Genomic DNA, 15405 nt, shown 5'->3' on the forward strand with positions numbered 1-15405 from the left:
GCATTGTAAAATGTGGTCATGTGACAATGGCGGTAAATGGGGACTGGTTGCTGAGTGTCCAACATGCAGTCACATGACCGGGAGGGGAGGAATGACGGTCGGAACTTCAGAACCAGATTGTAAGTCCCTCTGCGTGTTTGTGGAGGGGAGAAAGTTCTCCACAACTTTGAACTAAATGATAAGTCATAAGCTACCTGTAAAATACTACAAAAGAACAAGAATGAGGAAAGACTTATTTTTCACAGTAGTAAATTAAATTACAGATTTTGTTATCATGCACTTGAGAAAGATATCAGCACAACAGCTTTAAAAAATGGTTGAGATAAGTTAAAAGAGAATACGGTGGTACCTTGTTACTCAGCTGTTTGAAACTCATCAAATTTGGTACTCAACACATTTTGACATGGAACTTTTGTCCCGGTACTCATCATTTGTTAGGTACTCGACTCACAAGCTAGAACTTGTTGGTGTTGGCTGCCTTGTGATTCATCACGTTATTCCTTATGGGGAAAAAATGTTTAGTACTCATCATTTTGGCTACTCATTCAGCCTCCCATAATCAATTAATGATGTGTACTGAATTGTACTGTATTGTACTGTATTGTAGCACTGCAAATATCAATGATTGATAATAAAACTTATGTACTCTCAGAAGCAGACATTCCAAATGGGTGAAATTTTTCAAGGGATGTCTCTCTTGGTATCCACCAATCTCTCTGTCTTGCTTGATTCAATTTTTTTTAAAATTAAAATAAACACATGGGAACCTGGGAGGCTGTAAAATGAAGTGCCAACCTAAACTAGACAAATATCCAAAATTAATTCACAAAGCAGAGCGTACTCATTTTGGTAGTGTATGAAAGTAACTATACATTTCATAATTGTGTTGATAATAGTCCTGAGCTACTCTGGTCAGCTTGTTTATAAGATTTCCAGATGATGTATGTGAATGCTTTCAGCAATCTAAATATATCCTGTAAACACTAACTATGCATAAAACTAAATCTCAAAGGTGGAACTTATGGGGAGTAAACGTTCCAATGCTTGTAAGAGAATACCAGTGTTTGCTCTTTGTTTCCACTCCCTGTAGATCAGGGGTTTCCTAACCCCCGGGCAACAGCCCACTATAGGGCCATAGCCAGTTCAAAATCTGGCTGCGGGAGAAATGGACAAGTGTGCTTGTGTGAAGCTTCATTTGTGTGAGCTTTGAGCGCAAGCACCCTGTGCTCACACATATGGAGCTTCACAAGCAAGCACAAACCCCCTCCACTCAAGACCCTCCATTTGCATGAGCACAAGGGCCTGCCACTCGCTAAAGTACGAGTGGGTATGAGTGCAAACACCCTCTGCTCACCTGCAAATGTTCTGACCTAGGCTTCCTGAGAGCATGAAGAAAACTCCTTGTCCCGACAAAAACCCCTTTTATTAATTTACTGTGAGTTCTGCTCATTCACATCCAGCAAAGTCTTTCAAAGGAGGATTTACAGTCACAGACCTTATCTGACTTGGAGAGCTGACAGGCCGATAACTGCAAAACTTAGCAAGGAGTCTCGGAGACTCACAGGCCAATTAAGTGAACTAATTGTCTCTTGCAAACTCCACTCCCCCTTTCGCTCCTCTTTTATTTCCTCTGGGAGGGGCCATTCATTGTCCACCTGTGACCTTACTCCCAAGTTGACCCCTGATTCTTAGCTGTTCCCTTCATCTGGCAACTCTGCTCATGCGCACACTGGGAACAGGCTCCAGCTATTTGTCTGCCTCACTGATGTCTGACTCTGAAGGCAGCTAATAACTGGCATATGGCTCTGGCCTCCTCTCTGCCTCCGACACAGAGCCCTCATCAGAGCCTTCCCCAGACTCCAGGACTGGCCGATGTTCCTCCCCAACCTCCTCACTGTCCGAATCTGCTGCCAGATTTGCTGACCACTGGCGGGCCACAACAGCAAAGCTCCATTTGGAGCTATGCACCCATGCATGTACTGTACCTGCCACTCGGATGCCTCCTTTGTGTCGGGCCAGGCCGCCAAGCTGTAGATAGCATCATTAGAATAAATGGTGCAAAATGTTTCAGAACACATGCTTTGCGTCACCATCTACAAAGATCAAAAAATGTCCGTCTTTTGCATCTCAGGATTTAGGTGTGTCGCATTGGGGAATCTGGTTTGGTTTTTTTAAAGCATGAAATGCTGACTGATCCTCCTCTTTTTCCTTATCTTCCTCTCAAGTAAACACAGCAGGTTCCTTGCTATCCACAGAATGGAAGGAAGAAAACTTTGGTGGGGCACTGTCACACCTTCAGGAGAAGACCTGTCTTGATGCTACGTCATGGGACTGTGCTGAATGTAGTTGTCGTTGTTCCCTATTGGAAAAATGTCAGAGATGATCTCCCACTTCGCAACTATGGAGTTGGGGAACTCCAGCGCTGCTAGACATCTTGGATCCTGCTTCAGGGGAGTGAATGTCAGCCAGGAACACCTTACATCTCCTTGGTTTGCCACAACATTTGGCCTGATTGGCCTCTTCTCCAACCTCTTTGCCTTGGGCGCGCTGGTCAATTCCTCCAGGAAGATGCAGAGCCCATCCGGTTCCTCCTTCTTAGTCTTCCTCTGCGGCTTGGTGGTGACAGACCTCCTGGGCCTTCTGCTCACTTTCGTCATCGTCATTCCCTACCACTTCCTCCGCTTTGAATGGACGGATGTCGATCCTGGATGCCACCTCTGCAATTTCATGGGCTTCGTCATGGTCTTTTTCGGGCAGTGCCCTCTCTTGTTAGGTGCCACCATGGCTGGAGAGCGTTTTGTGGGTATCAACCGACCCTTTTCCCGGTCCGCGGGTATTTCCAAACGCAGGGCCTGGACCTTGGTGGGTGTGGTGTGGGCCTTGGGTTTCTTTTTTGGCCTCTTGCCCTTCTTTGGCCTAGGGAATTATAGCCTGCAGTACCCTAACTCCTGGTGTTTTCTCACTTTGGTCCATGATGCCCGGAATGTTGTTTTCTGCTTCCTGTTTGCCCTGTTGGGCCTCCTCTCTGTGGGTCTTTCCTTCATCTTCAATACAGTCAGCGTTGTAACCCTTTGCCGAGTCTACCATGACTCTGAATCCGTGCAGCGCCGGAGGGACAGCGAGGTGGAGATGATGGTCCAGCTTTTGATGATCATGGTCATCGCAAGTGTCTGTTGGCTTCCATTGTTGGTGAGTCCTCAAGTCTTAGCCTTTTTCCCCAGAGAAAGCCTCTCTTTTATGGGTAGTCCTCAACTTGCAACCATTTGAGCTGTGGTTAGAATGCAGTCCTGCAGGCCCACTGTCAGGAGTTCGATTCTCACTGGCTCAAGGTTGACTCAGCCTTCCATCCTTCTGAGGTTGGTAAAATGAGGACCCAGATTGTTGGGGGCAAGAGGCTGACTCTGTAAACCGCTTAGGGGGGGTCTGTAAAGCTGAAGACTCCCTGTACTTTGTTTCAACTAAAAAAATGTTGGCAGCAAATGTATGGTACATTATTTTAAAGAACTTTCTGGAAGTTGTATATAACACTTTGATGTAATAATAGTTATAGGATAGAGCTAGTGAGGTTGTTCTCCGTCACTTTCCTCTCAATCTCTCAGTTTCTGCCATTTTTATTTTCTAAATAAAACAAGAGATTAAATCTTTTGAGGGGAAAAAATAATGCCAGAAACTTTACCATAAAAAAGAAGTAATATTGGAGGCTGGCTCTTTGTGTGTTAGAATGTCCAAGCTTCCAAGTTATTTTGATTAAAGCAACTATCATTCCTTAATTAAGGTAAAGGTAAAGGTTCCCCCACACATAAATGCTAGTCATTCCTAGCTCTAAAAGGTGGTGCTCATCTCCGTTTCTAAGCCGAAGAGCCAGCGCTGTCCGAAGACATCTCCGTGGTCATGTGGCCAGCATGACTAAATGCCGAAGGCACACGGAACACTGTTACCTTCCCACCAAATGTGGTTCCTATTTTTCTACTTGCATTTTTCTACATGCTTTCGAACTGCTAGGTTGGCAGAAACTGGGACAGGTAACGGCAGCTCACTCTGTTACATGGTGCTAGGGATTCGAACGGCTGAACTGCCAACCTTCTGATCGACAAATTCAGTGACTGAGCCACTGAGCCACCACACCCCTAATTCCTTAATTAGGAAGGACTAATTAAAATAACCTTTAAAATAAAGACTTTCTAATAAAACTTTGCAAACATTTCAGATCTGAAAGACCTGTTTCCTTTTGCCAACATCGGATTGATTACAACTCTCTTTGTTCCCTAATCCACACAGACATACAGTTCTGGATACCAATGGGCTTATTGTATAAAATCTATCAGTGATGTTTGAGTAGGAGAAAAGCTTTATTTATTGCCAGAGGCATTGGAAGGAAAACTGACCTTGACTAAACACCCATAATGTCAACGCAATACTTGCCAAAGTTTTATTAAATCTTCTCCAAAAAAGGCCAAGTGGAGGATGGAATCAGACTGTGATTTATTTGGAGCAGCAGGGAATGGAATTTGGGAGTTATCTCCTGTTAATAGTGAAAATTGGAGCACAGAGGTTTTCAAGTATGCATATTTATAAATAAGGATGTGGACAAACAGCAGAGATGGATCCCGCTAGTCAGTCTTGTAGAAAGTTATTACCCATCCCTCTCCTAGAAGAATGAAATATTTTGAGAAATATTAAAAAAGGCAGAATATTATGTTTCCCTGGATGAGAAATGGAGAAACACGCTCTTAGAAAGCAGCCTCCATCTTCTTAATAGCCCTCTGCAGTTGTCAGCACTTAAGAGATAAAGAGATAGCTCTATCCATAAGCAAATATCCTTACCCAAGATCCAACAAAGATAGGATTAGCCCTCAACCATGATAGGAATTGCCCAACGCCCCTTCATTGCATCACCCTCAGAAACCTCAACCAAACGTAGCTCAAACTCCTAGGATTTGTACATGGCCCCTATGGGAGTCTGAAAATAACCAATAGAACACATGTTCTTGCACAGGAACAGGAAGTTCAAGTGCAAAGCCCAAGAGAAGGTATAAATATCCCCCACTCTCAATTCCATTTGGTCAGCTTCACCAGAACCATATGCTTGGCGGCAGGGGTGGGATTGAAAAATGTTAGCAACCAGTTCTCTGCCCAGGTGCTGGGTGGGTGTGGCCATGGTGGCCATGGCCTACTCAGCCTCCTGCATCATGGCAGGGGGGGGCATTTTTGCCCTCCCCATGCTATGGAGGCTTTCCTCAAGCTTCTGGGAGTATGAAAACGGTCTCCCCCAAGCTCTGGAGTCCCTCTAAAGGCAGGAAACAGGCCTGTTTTGGGACTTCTGGTAGGCCTATTTTTTGCTCTCCCCATGCTCCGGAGGCTTTCCCCGAGCCTCCAGGAGGGCAAAAACGGTGTCACTGCCCCTTCATGTAATAACCAAGAAAGAAACCACTCAACTCCATATTTCAGAATTAAGTGTACTTTTACTGGCTACAAACGAATAGAAGCAAAGCTGAATCTGAATAAAAAGGCGCGAAAGCAATAGATATCAATACATGATTCATTCCCCTCCCCTTGGTACCCCAGTCCATAGTCCAATCGTATTTCACCCAACTGTCAGGTGGGAGACATCTTCAAAAATCATCATCAGGATGGAATGCGCAAAGAGAAGGTGAGAATAACTCCCTAATAAACAGTCCTCCAGTACAGAATGATTCCCCTCCCAAATACCATGCCCCCCCTCCCCGTTTCAATGGCAGCCGAAAAGCAGCAGTGAAGCAGAGGCTGACATCAGGCCTCCCTTGGGCTCCGGAGGCCAGAAACGGGCCTATTTCCAGACTTCCAGGAGGTCCATTTTTCGCCCTCCCAGAGTCTCTGTGTGGGCCCTGCACTTACCTGGCCATGTGGAGACTCCTGGGAAAGGAGGGGAGGGGTGGGCATATCTAGCTGGTCCTTGCAACAACTGATTCACCAAACTGGAGGCAAAATTAGCATCTGGTTCGCCCGAACCGGTGCGAACCGTCTGAATCCCACCCCTACTTGGTGGTTCTGCTTCATCATTAAACCATCTTTCCAATCAGCCTCTTTCTCCCGGCTTGGAACTGAACCAGATGGATATTTTTTCCAACAGTCTCAAAAGTATTGGCCTGCCTAAATTTGGAACATGAAACCATCATTGGACCTTTGGTTGAATCAAGGATTGCAGTTCCCATGCTTGTAAAACATTTGAACGGCGAGTGGGTTGAAGATAGACAAGAGTGGCTTCACTCTACCTTAGGAACAGACAGGTAATGAGGCTCCTTTGTCAAGATATGGCACTGAGAAATGGCATGTAGTTGGGACCCAAGAGTTCTTTCTTAATGCCAAACACATTTCTCAAATGCAACAGGGCAAAAGCAGCAGTAGAAATCAAATTCTCCTCTACCCAATTTTATACAACACCCATTAGTAGTTAAGCCAGCTGATCAGTTAAACCTGTGTTTTTCAAACTTAACCAGTTTTAGATCTGTGGACTTCAAGTCCCAGAATTCTGGCTGGTTGGGGAATCCTGGGAATTGAAATCTATATGTCTTAAAGTTGGCAAGTTTGAAAAAGACTCTTCAGCTAATTCATTAGTGAATGGCTAGATTCATTAATGTTCCAATTTGCCAATTCGGCTACAGTTTTACATTTTCCTGCATTTTGTGGCAAGCCTACTTGAAGAGTGCAAATGGATCTAAATTTAATTGATGAATTTATATATTAATTGATATGCTTCTAAGCTGATTATTAAATAATCTCCTTTTTTTTAAAAATGCCAGCATGCCTCCAAGATTGGATGTTCGGAGGAATTTCCTAATGGTAAAAGCAGTTTGACCGTGGAATTAGAGCTTGCCAGCTTTGCTTCACTGGATATGTTTAATAGAGGCTGGAAACAGCTGTTTGTGTCAGAAACTACGACAATGCCAAGATAACAAACAGGCAATTACGATGTATAAATGTCACAATTATATATTAGTTGTCAGATTTCCTTCAGTCTTGATTGGAAGCAAGGAATAAGAATCCGATCTTTATTTGAAGGAAGAAAAAATGATTAACATATGTGCTCTAAACAAACATTATTTTCAAATGAGAAACAATTTAGATTAGAACAACAAAACTCTGCTCTTCCCTGCCTGGACCTTCCATACAGCAGACTGTTTGGCTCCATCTTCTGAGAAGGAAGGGCATCTTCCATTTCTCCAATAATTTAACGGTTGATAGCTGTTTTAGCCGTGTGAAAAATAACCCTCCCACTTGTGTCATGAGATCTGATATAAGCATATAAATTGCAACATTGGTGCAGTGACACTACAGGTAGTCCTTGACTTATGGCCACAATTGGGAACAGAATTTCTGTTGTTAAGCAAATGAGTCATGCCTGATTTTATAACTTTTTTGCCATGGTCGTTAAGCAAATCACTGCAGTTCAATGAATCATGCGGTCAGTAAGCAAATCCAGCTTCCCCCATTCTCTTTGCTTGTTGAATGTCAGCTGGGGAGGTTGCTTATATTGAACATATCATCTTCCATTAAACAGTGTGTCATCAAAATTTACAATATTTCTTACATTGATAACGATTCTCTAATCCTGCAATAATAATTATCAGCATTATCACTCTTCATTTCTCCCTCTTAACGTATCTTCTAATGAAAATATAATATAATATTAGGTATACTCTTAATGATCATATTAATAATAATAATCATATTGTTTACATCTCTATCTTAATTCTTTATTCCACTGATCTCCATTTCTGTTTTTATTCTCCAACCATCCATAAAATACCTCCCATGTCATCTAATATTAAGTTTGTTCTTTTTCCTTGATAGCAAGTGTTAATCTGTTTATTTCTGCACATTCTAATATTTTCCCTAGGTTGATGGTCCTGGGGGACTTCAATCCCTAGGTTGATGGTCCTGGGGGACTTCAATTTGCCGTCGCTCGGTGAAAACTCTGATGGGGCGCAGGAGTTCATGGCCTCCATGACAGCCATGGGCTTGACCCAAGTAATTCGAGGCCCAACCCACTCAGCGGGACACATGCTTGACCTTGTATTTCTCTCGGAGCAGTGGATTTGTGATCTTGGTCTGAGGGGGAGCGACATCATACCCCTGTCGTGGTCAGACCACTGCCTACTGAGGCTCGACTTCCGGAGGCCAAACCCCCACTGTAGGGAGGAGGAACCGACCAGGTGGTTCCGCCCCAGGCGCCTTATGGAGCCGTCAAGGTTCCAGACAGAGCTTGGGGTTATTCCTGACACTCTCGCCCACAGTCCGGTGGAGACTCTGGCTGCTGCGTGGCACTCGGCAGCGTCGGAGGCCCTCGACCGGATTGCGCCACTGCGGCTCCTCCGAGGCAGCGGATCCCGGAGACCCCCTTGGTTTACCGAGGAACTCCGGGAGATGAAGCGCCGGAGGAGATGCCTAGAGCACCGTTGGAGGTCCGATAAGTCCGAATCGAACCGAGCAATGGTAACCACCTGCACCAGGGAATACACCAGAGCACTTAGGGCAGCAAAAAGATCGCACATAGCCACCCTGGTTGCATCCGCTGAGTCCCGTCCAGCCGCCCTGTTTAGGATAACCCGCTCCCTATTGAACAAAAGGGAGGCGGGGGAACCCTTGCAGGGCAGGGCTGAAGAGTATGCCCAATTCTTAGCGGACAAAATTGCTCGGTTTCGGTCGGACTTGGACTCCACCCCCGCAGTTCCAGCCGAGGCACAGGGGGACCAAGTAGAACAGCTCTGGGTTGAGTTTCAGGACGTTACCCCCGGGGATGTGGACAAGGCCATGAGAGCTGTAAGTACCTCCACCTGCGTTCTGGATCCGTGTCCCTCATGGCTGGTTACGAACTGCAGTGAGGTGACACGAGGCTGGATCCAGGCGGTTGTGACCGCCTCCCTTCGGGAGGGGAACTTCCCCGCCGCACTGAAAGCGGCGGTGGTGAGACCCCTCCTGAAGAAACCATCTTTGGATCCAGCTGTTCTTAATAGCTATCGTCCTGTCTCCAACCTTCCCTTTTTGGGGAAGGTTGTTGAGAAGGTGGTGGCCTTTCAGCTCCAACGGTCCTTGGAGGAAGCAAACTACCTAGACCCCTTCCAGTCAGGCTTCAGACCCGGTTACAGCACAGAAACCGCTTTGGTCGCATTGATTGATGATCTCTGGAGAGCCAGAGATGAAGGACATTCCTCCATCCTGGTCCTCCTTGACCTCTCAGCGGCTTTCGATACCATCGACCATGGTATCCTTCTGCGACGACTGCGGGGGGTGGGAGTGGGAGGCACCGTGCTACGGTGGTTCTCCTCCTACCTCTCGGACAGGTCGCAGTCGGTGTTAGTGGGGGGGCAGAGATCGTCCCCTAGGCCCCTAAATTATGGGGTGCCTCAGGGTTCGGTCTTATCCCCCCTGCTATTCAACATCTACATGAAACCGCTGGGAGAGATCATCCGCAGGCACGGGATTAGATACCATCAATATGCGGACGATACTCAATTGTATCTGTCCGCCCCGTGCCAACTCAATGAAGCGGCAGATGTGATGAGCCGGGGTCTTGAGGCCGTTATGGACTGGATGAGGGTTAACAAGCTTGTGCTCAACCCAGAAAAGACCGAGTGGCTGTTGTGTTTTCCTCCCAAAGATTTGACTAATATTCCAACACTCAGGCTGGGGGGTGAAATTTTGCACCCCTCAGAGAGGGTTCGCAACTTGGGAGTCCTCCTGGATCCACAGCTGTCATTTGACCACCACCTAACGGCTGTGACCAGGGGGGCATTCGCCCAGGTTCGCCTGGTGCGCCAGTTGCGACCCTACCTGAATCGGGAGGCTCTCACAACAGTCACTCGGGCCCTTGTGATCTCTAGGCTGGAATACTGCAATGTGCTCTACATGGGGCTGCCCTTGAAGAGCATCCGGCGGCTTCAGCTAGTTCAGAACGCAGCCGCGCGAGTGATTGCGGGTGCACCTCGATTCACCCGCATAACACCCATCCTCCGCGAGCTGCGCTGGCTGCCTGTCGATCTCCGGATGCGCTTCAAGGTGCTATTAATCACCCATAAAGCCCTACATGGCAGTGGATCTGGATACTTGAGAGACCGCCTTCTGCCAATTACCTCCCTGCGACCAATAAGATCCCATAGACTAGGCCTCCTCCGTATTCCATCGGCCAGCCAGTGTCGGCTGGCAACCACAAGGAGGAGGGCCTTCTCAGCAGTAGCCCCGGCCCTTTGGAACGAGCTCCCCGTGGAGATTCGTACCCTCTCCACCGTCCAAGCCTTCCGCATAGCCTTGAAGAACTGGCTCGCCCGTCAGGCCTGGGGATAAGGATAGTTACCCCTCCCGAATGATGAATGTATGTTGCCTACCATTTTATTATATGTCTTCTATCTTGATGTTTGTGTTCCCCCCTTCCCAGTTTTATGTGAGCCGCCCTGAGTCCCCTCAGGGAAAAGGGCGGCCTACAAATTCTAATAAAACTCAAACTCAAAACTCAATTTTCCTAATCACATTCTCATCCGTAGGGATGTTATCACTTACAATACTAGCTGCAAATACAATACTAGCTGCAGTTAATACCTGTATAATTAAATATGTATTTCCTTTTCCATTGTATTAATTTTGTACAATGACAATAAAGGCTATACTATACTTTACTGTACTCCCCACTGGGGAGGTTGCTAATGGTGATTGTGTAAGCCTCAGACACTGCAACCCTCATAAATATATATGCCAGTTGCCAAGCACCAAAATGTTAATCACATGATTGTGGGGACTGTGCTGCACTGTATGATTACCAGTTATAAATAAATTATAACTTCAAAACAGTTGCTAAATGAATGGTTATAAGTCAAGGACTACCTGAATTACACATGCCTTTTGATTTGGGTCCTTGCACTCAGCAAGGTTGATTCTGAGTGGTACTCTGTGTGTGTGAGAGAGCGGGGGGGGGGTCTTCTTTCTGACTCTACTCATTCCCACATCTCTCTTCTCATCTACATATAATTTTTATTGAAAGTTTTTTTTACACAAATAAAAGTAACCTGAAAATATCTAAAGCAGAATGTTAATTTTAAAAAAAGATGAAAGAAAAAATGCAGAAAGGAAAAACATAAAAGCAGCAGCATCCAAATTTCTTTGCAGCATTTAAAAACAAGCTTATTTTCTCACTCTCCCTTTAAAGTTTTCATGCATATTTCTCCTCTCCTCATATTCAACTTTTTTTTTAATTAACAGAAATAAAAATCACCCAGGTCATTTTTAACTGTTTTCAGCAACAACAACAAAAATCCATCAAGGGTTTTCAATCTTTTATGAAAGCATTTATTATTTTGCACACGGTTAAACAAGTTTATTTTGTATTCTTTCCTCCTAGCAATCTTCCAATACCAAGTTTCCCAATCTTGGCAACTTTTAAGAGGTGTGGACTTCAACTCCCAGAATTCCCCAGCCAGCCATTTCCTCATGCTGGTTGGGGAATTCTGGGAGTTTAAGTCTACACCTCTTAAAGTTGCCAAGTTTGGGAAACCCAATTCTAATAGATCAGGGGTGTCAAACTCGAAGCCCGTGGGGTGGATGCGTCACGCGCTGGCCATGCCCATCCCCGGTTTAGCGAAGTGGGGGGGAAGGTCACAATACGTCACGTGACGACAACATGATGCTGCGCGTTTGACACCCCTTGTGATAGATGCTTCTTTGGGCAAAGTTAATTTGGTGTTGAAATGTTATTGTATAACTTGATCTCTTGTTATCCCACCTTTCTCTTCTCCAGATACTCATTCTCCAGACATCTCTTCAAGAGGCTCCTTCTAACCTGCCTGCCAATCAGATCCCACAGGAAACCGAGAAGTTGCTGCTCATCTACCTCCGGGTGGCCACTTGGAACCAGATTCTCGATCCCTGGGTCTACATCCTCTTCCGCCGAGCAGTGCTGAGACGCGTCTACCCCAGCTTCAAGTCCAGGCCTTCTATTGTCTCTCTCTACCCAGTGCTCAACCCATCCCTACGGAGGAAATTTACTCAGGAATCTGTGTTCCACTAGCAAGATCTTACGTTGAGCCCAAGAGAGGTCCAGCTCATAGGATTCCCTCTTTAACAGGGCAAGAGAGCTCTGGAGTGTTATGCTTTACCGGTAGTCCTCGACTTGTGACCAACAATTAGGCCCGAAATTTCCATTTAAGCAAATCACCGTAATTGTTCAATTAGCAACACAGTGGTTAAGTGAATCTGGCTTCCACACTGGCTTCGTTTGTCAGAAAGTCATAAAAGAGGTCATATTATGATCCCAGGACACTGCAACCGACATAAATACATGCCGGTTGCCAAGTAACCGAATTTTGATCATGTGACCATGGGGATGTTACAGTGGTTGTATAAGCGTGGAAAATGATAATAAATCACTTTTTTCAGTGCCACTGTAACTTTGAACAGTCACTAACTAAATAGTTGTAAGTCGAGGACTACCTGATCTATACCTATGCTGCTTGATAGTTTGCACTGGGGTAAAGGCCCTGGGAGTGTACTATGACTTATCTCTAAGCTACAGTATAAGTATAAGGGCCGTGGTTAGAGTGTAGTACTGCAGGCTACTTCTGCTGCCTGCCAGCTGCCTGTACTTCGGCAGTTCAAATCTCACCAGGCTCAAGGTTGACTCAGCCTTCCATGCTTCCGAGGTCAATAAAACGAGGACCCAGATTGTTGGGGTCAATATGCTGACTCTGTAAACTGCTTAAAGCACTGCAAGGTGGTATATAAGTCTAAGTGCTATTGCTATCGCTATTGCCGAGGTTCCGAGTAATGAACCCAACCAATCCAGCAACTTGAGACTTTCAGCTTTCTCAAAGAACTGCTTTATTGAGTACATCATATCGGCACTTTTGAAATGCAAAACCAGCGCTTTCAGTATCGTTAAAGCATAGACACCCCCCTTCCTTCTTGTCACAGGTCACGCTGTTCAATGAGTGTTCTAATATCTCCTTGGTAACCTCTTCCTGTCTCTGGCCAGCACCTGTTGGGATGACCTTGGTTCCCACGAGATAGGTAGGTGTTGATGTCTGGTCTCACATTCGAGAGCGCCTTCCTCCCCCCACCACCCCCTGCCAAAGTACGTCAAGCTGAGAAATGGAGAAAATGGCTGCGACAGGCCAGAACCATTTTTAAAATCGACACTTATTCCATTGGATGTGGCCTTTCGGCTCGAGAGGCTCCTGCCATGGTACAACTCATAGCCCCAAATGTAGCATGTAGCTTCACATTGGAATCTTTCAGAGAGTAGGAAAAACGGTTCCTCCGAACGGAAGAAAGGCAGGAAGATACAAGTAGGCCTCAAATTAAGACTGGTAGCTTAGCAACCGTTCTTAGTTCCAGCCCCTCCCTCCCCAAAACTGCTTACAATCCAGTTCCAAAGTTCTGATGTCGCCCCCCCCCCCATTCCCTTGCAGTCACTTGACTGCATTTGGGGTGCAACTGGGCTACCCTTATGGCAGCTTGCAGCCCTCCGCAGTCACGTAGCCATGTGTTTTGCGATGGTTTTGCCAGATTTCCCGCGAAACTCAGCCCATAGTGAACAATGAATTCACTTAAAAAAATCACTGTAGGAAAAAACTCCTCAAATTTGGTCTGGTTACCTAGTGACCTGCTCTATATCCATCATGGCTTACAACTGCACGGGTAGTCCTCAACCTACGACCACAATTGAGCCCAAAATTTTAAGTTGCTAAGTGAGAAATTTGTGAAGTGAGTTTTTGCCCCATTTTACGACTTCTCTTGCCACATTTGTTAAGTGAATCGCTGCAGTTGTTAAATTAGTTAACCCGGTTGTTTAGTGAATCTGGCTTACGTCACTCCGGGATACTGCAACTGTCATAATTGTGAGTCAGTTGCCAAGCATCTAAATGTAAATCACATGAACATGGGGATGCTGCAACGGACATAAGTGTGAAAATGGTCGTAACTCACTTTTTTCAGCACTGTTGAAATTTCAAATGGTCACTAAGCAAACTGTTGTAAGTCGAGGAGTACCTGTAATTGTCAGATTCAATGGTCGTAATTTGAGGATTACCTGTAGTTTGGCAACCTAATGCAGATGAAGAGCAGGAGCCAGTTTTCAATCACAACGTTGGCTGATTAATGGGGAAATTGATCCCTAGTGGGACTTCAGAGGAAAAGACTAAATGCAGGATGACCAGGGCAATTCAAAATGCATGGATTTATTCATAATAAATGATTGTTGCAGTAATAAATTATGTGGCAGTATACAATATATTTGTGATGGTCGTCTTTTGGGTCCTTTCACTATCTTTGCAAGTTGGATTTCAAAGCCTTGGAAAATACTGTGGATATTTCCAACTTAACTGCTTAAAGCACTGCAAGGTGGTATATAAGTCTAAGTGCTATTGCTATTGCTATTGCTGAGGTTCCAAGTAATGAACCCAACCAATCCAGCAACTTGAGGCTTTCAGCTTTCACAAAGAACTGCTTTATTGAGTACATCATATCGGCACTTTTGAAATGCAAAACCAGCGCTTTCCAACTTAAGTCTGCCCCAAGCAATCCCTATATCCAGATTGAAGCAAATGAGCACACCACTCAGTTCAGCTAGCAAAAATTTAAAAAGCTAGATGTTTATTTATTAAACAGTGGTTAATTTTTTATTTTTATTTTTTTAAAGCCTCAGCTGGCTGGCTAAACCAGGATAAAAGGCAATTGAATACTGGAAGAAAGAAGAACATGGACTATGTCTATGGAGATTCTCAGCCATCCAGGTCATGGTTGTTTCAAATGTGCTTTTTCAAGAGGCAGCTGGAGTTTCTTTGATGACATTTCACTTCTCATCCAAGAAGCTTCTTCAGCTCTGAGCAATGGGCAAGAATTTACCTGATCTACACACATGTCAGAGGTGGTATTCAGCAGGTTCTGACCAGTTCTGGAGAACCGGTAGCAGAAATTTTGAGTAGTTCAGAGAATCGGTAAATACCACCTCTGACTGGTCCCGCCCCCATCTATTCTCTATACCTCCCGTGTCCCAGCTGATCGGGAGGGAATGGGGTTTTTGCAGTAACCTTCCTCCGGAGTGGGGAGGGAATGGAGATTTTACAATATCCTTCCCCTGCCACACCCACCAAGCCATGCCCACAGAACCGATAGTAAAAATTGTTGAATCCCACCACTGATACATATCTATATGTATTCACAATCATAGATGTTTCCAAAAGCACAAGAATACTGTAAATCAAGGCATCAAACCTTTGCAACTTTATGGCTTGTGGATTTCAACTCCCAGAATTCCCCAACCAGCCATGTAAGGGAGTAAACGTTGGCTACTCCAGTCCTAATCCCTTTATGAACATAATAGAGCAAAACAGAGATGGAAAGGAGGACAAGAGGCAATACCTCCTGTATTCTGTACCTTGA

General features: G+C 45.3%; 1 protein-coding gene across 1 annotated transcript in view; it reads left to right on the plus strand.

Annotated features, from left to right (window-relative positions):
• The window catches only part of TBXA2R (thromboxane A2 receptor), a 47462-nt gene extending 35343 nt beyond the window's left edge, over nucleotides 1-12119 (plus strand). Inside the window, exons 2-3 of the mRNA XM_032222873.1 lie at nucleotides 2226-3189; nucleotides 11765-12119. Coding sequence (XP_032078764.1) covers nucleotides 2371-3189; nucleotides 11765-12034 — 1089 coding nt within the window. The 5' untranslated portion in view covers nucleotides 2226-2370 and the 3' untranslated portion in view covers nucleotides 12035-12119. The remainder of the gene's footprint in view (nucleotides 1-2225; nucleotides 3190-11764) is intronic.
• Nucleotides 12120-15405: the final 3286 nt, after the last annotated feature.

This window comes from Thamnophis elegans, chromosome 1 (assembly GCF_009769535.1).
Source record: "Thamnophis elegans isolate rThaEle1 chromosome 1, rThaEle1.pri, whole genome shotgun sequence".
Taxonomy (NCBI): Eukaryota; Metazoa; Chordata; class Lepidosauria; order Squamata; family Colubridae; genus Thamnophis; species Thamnophis elegans.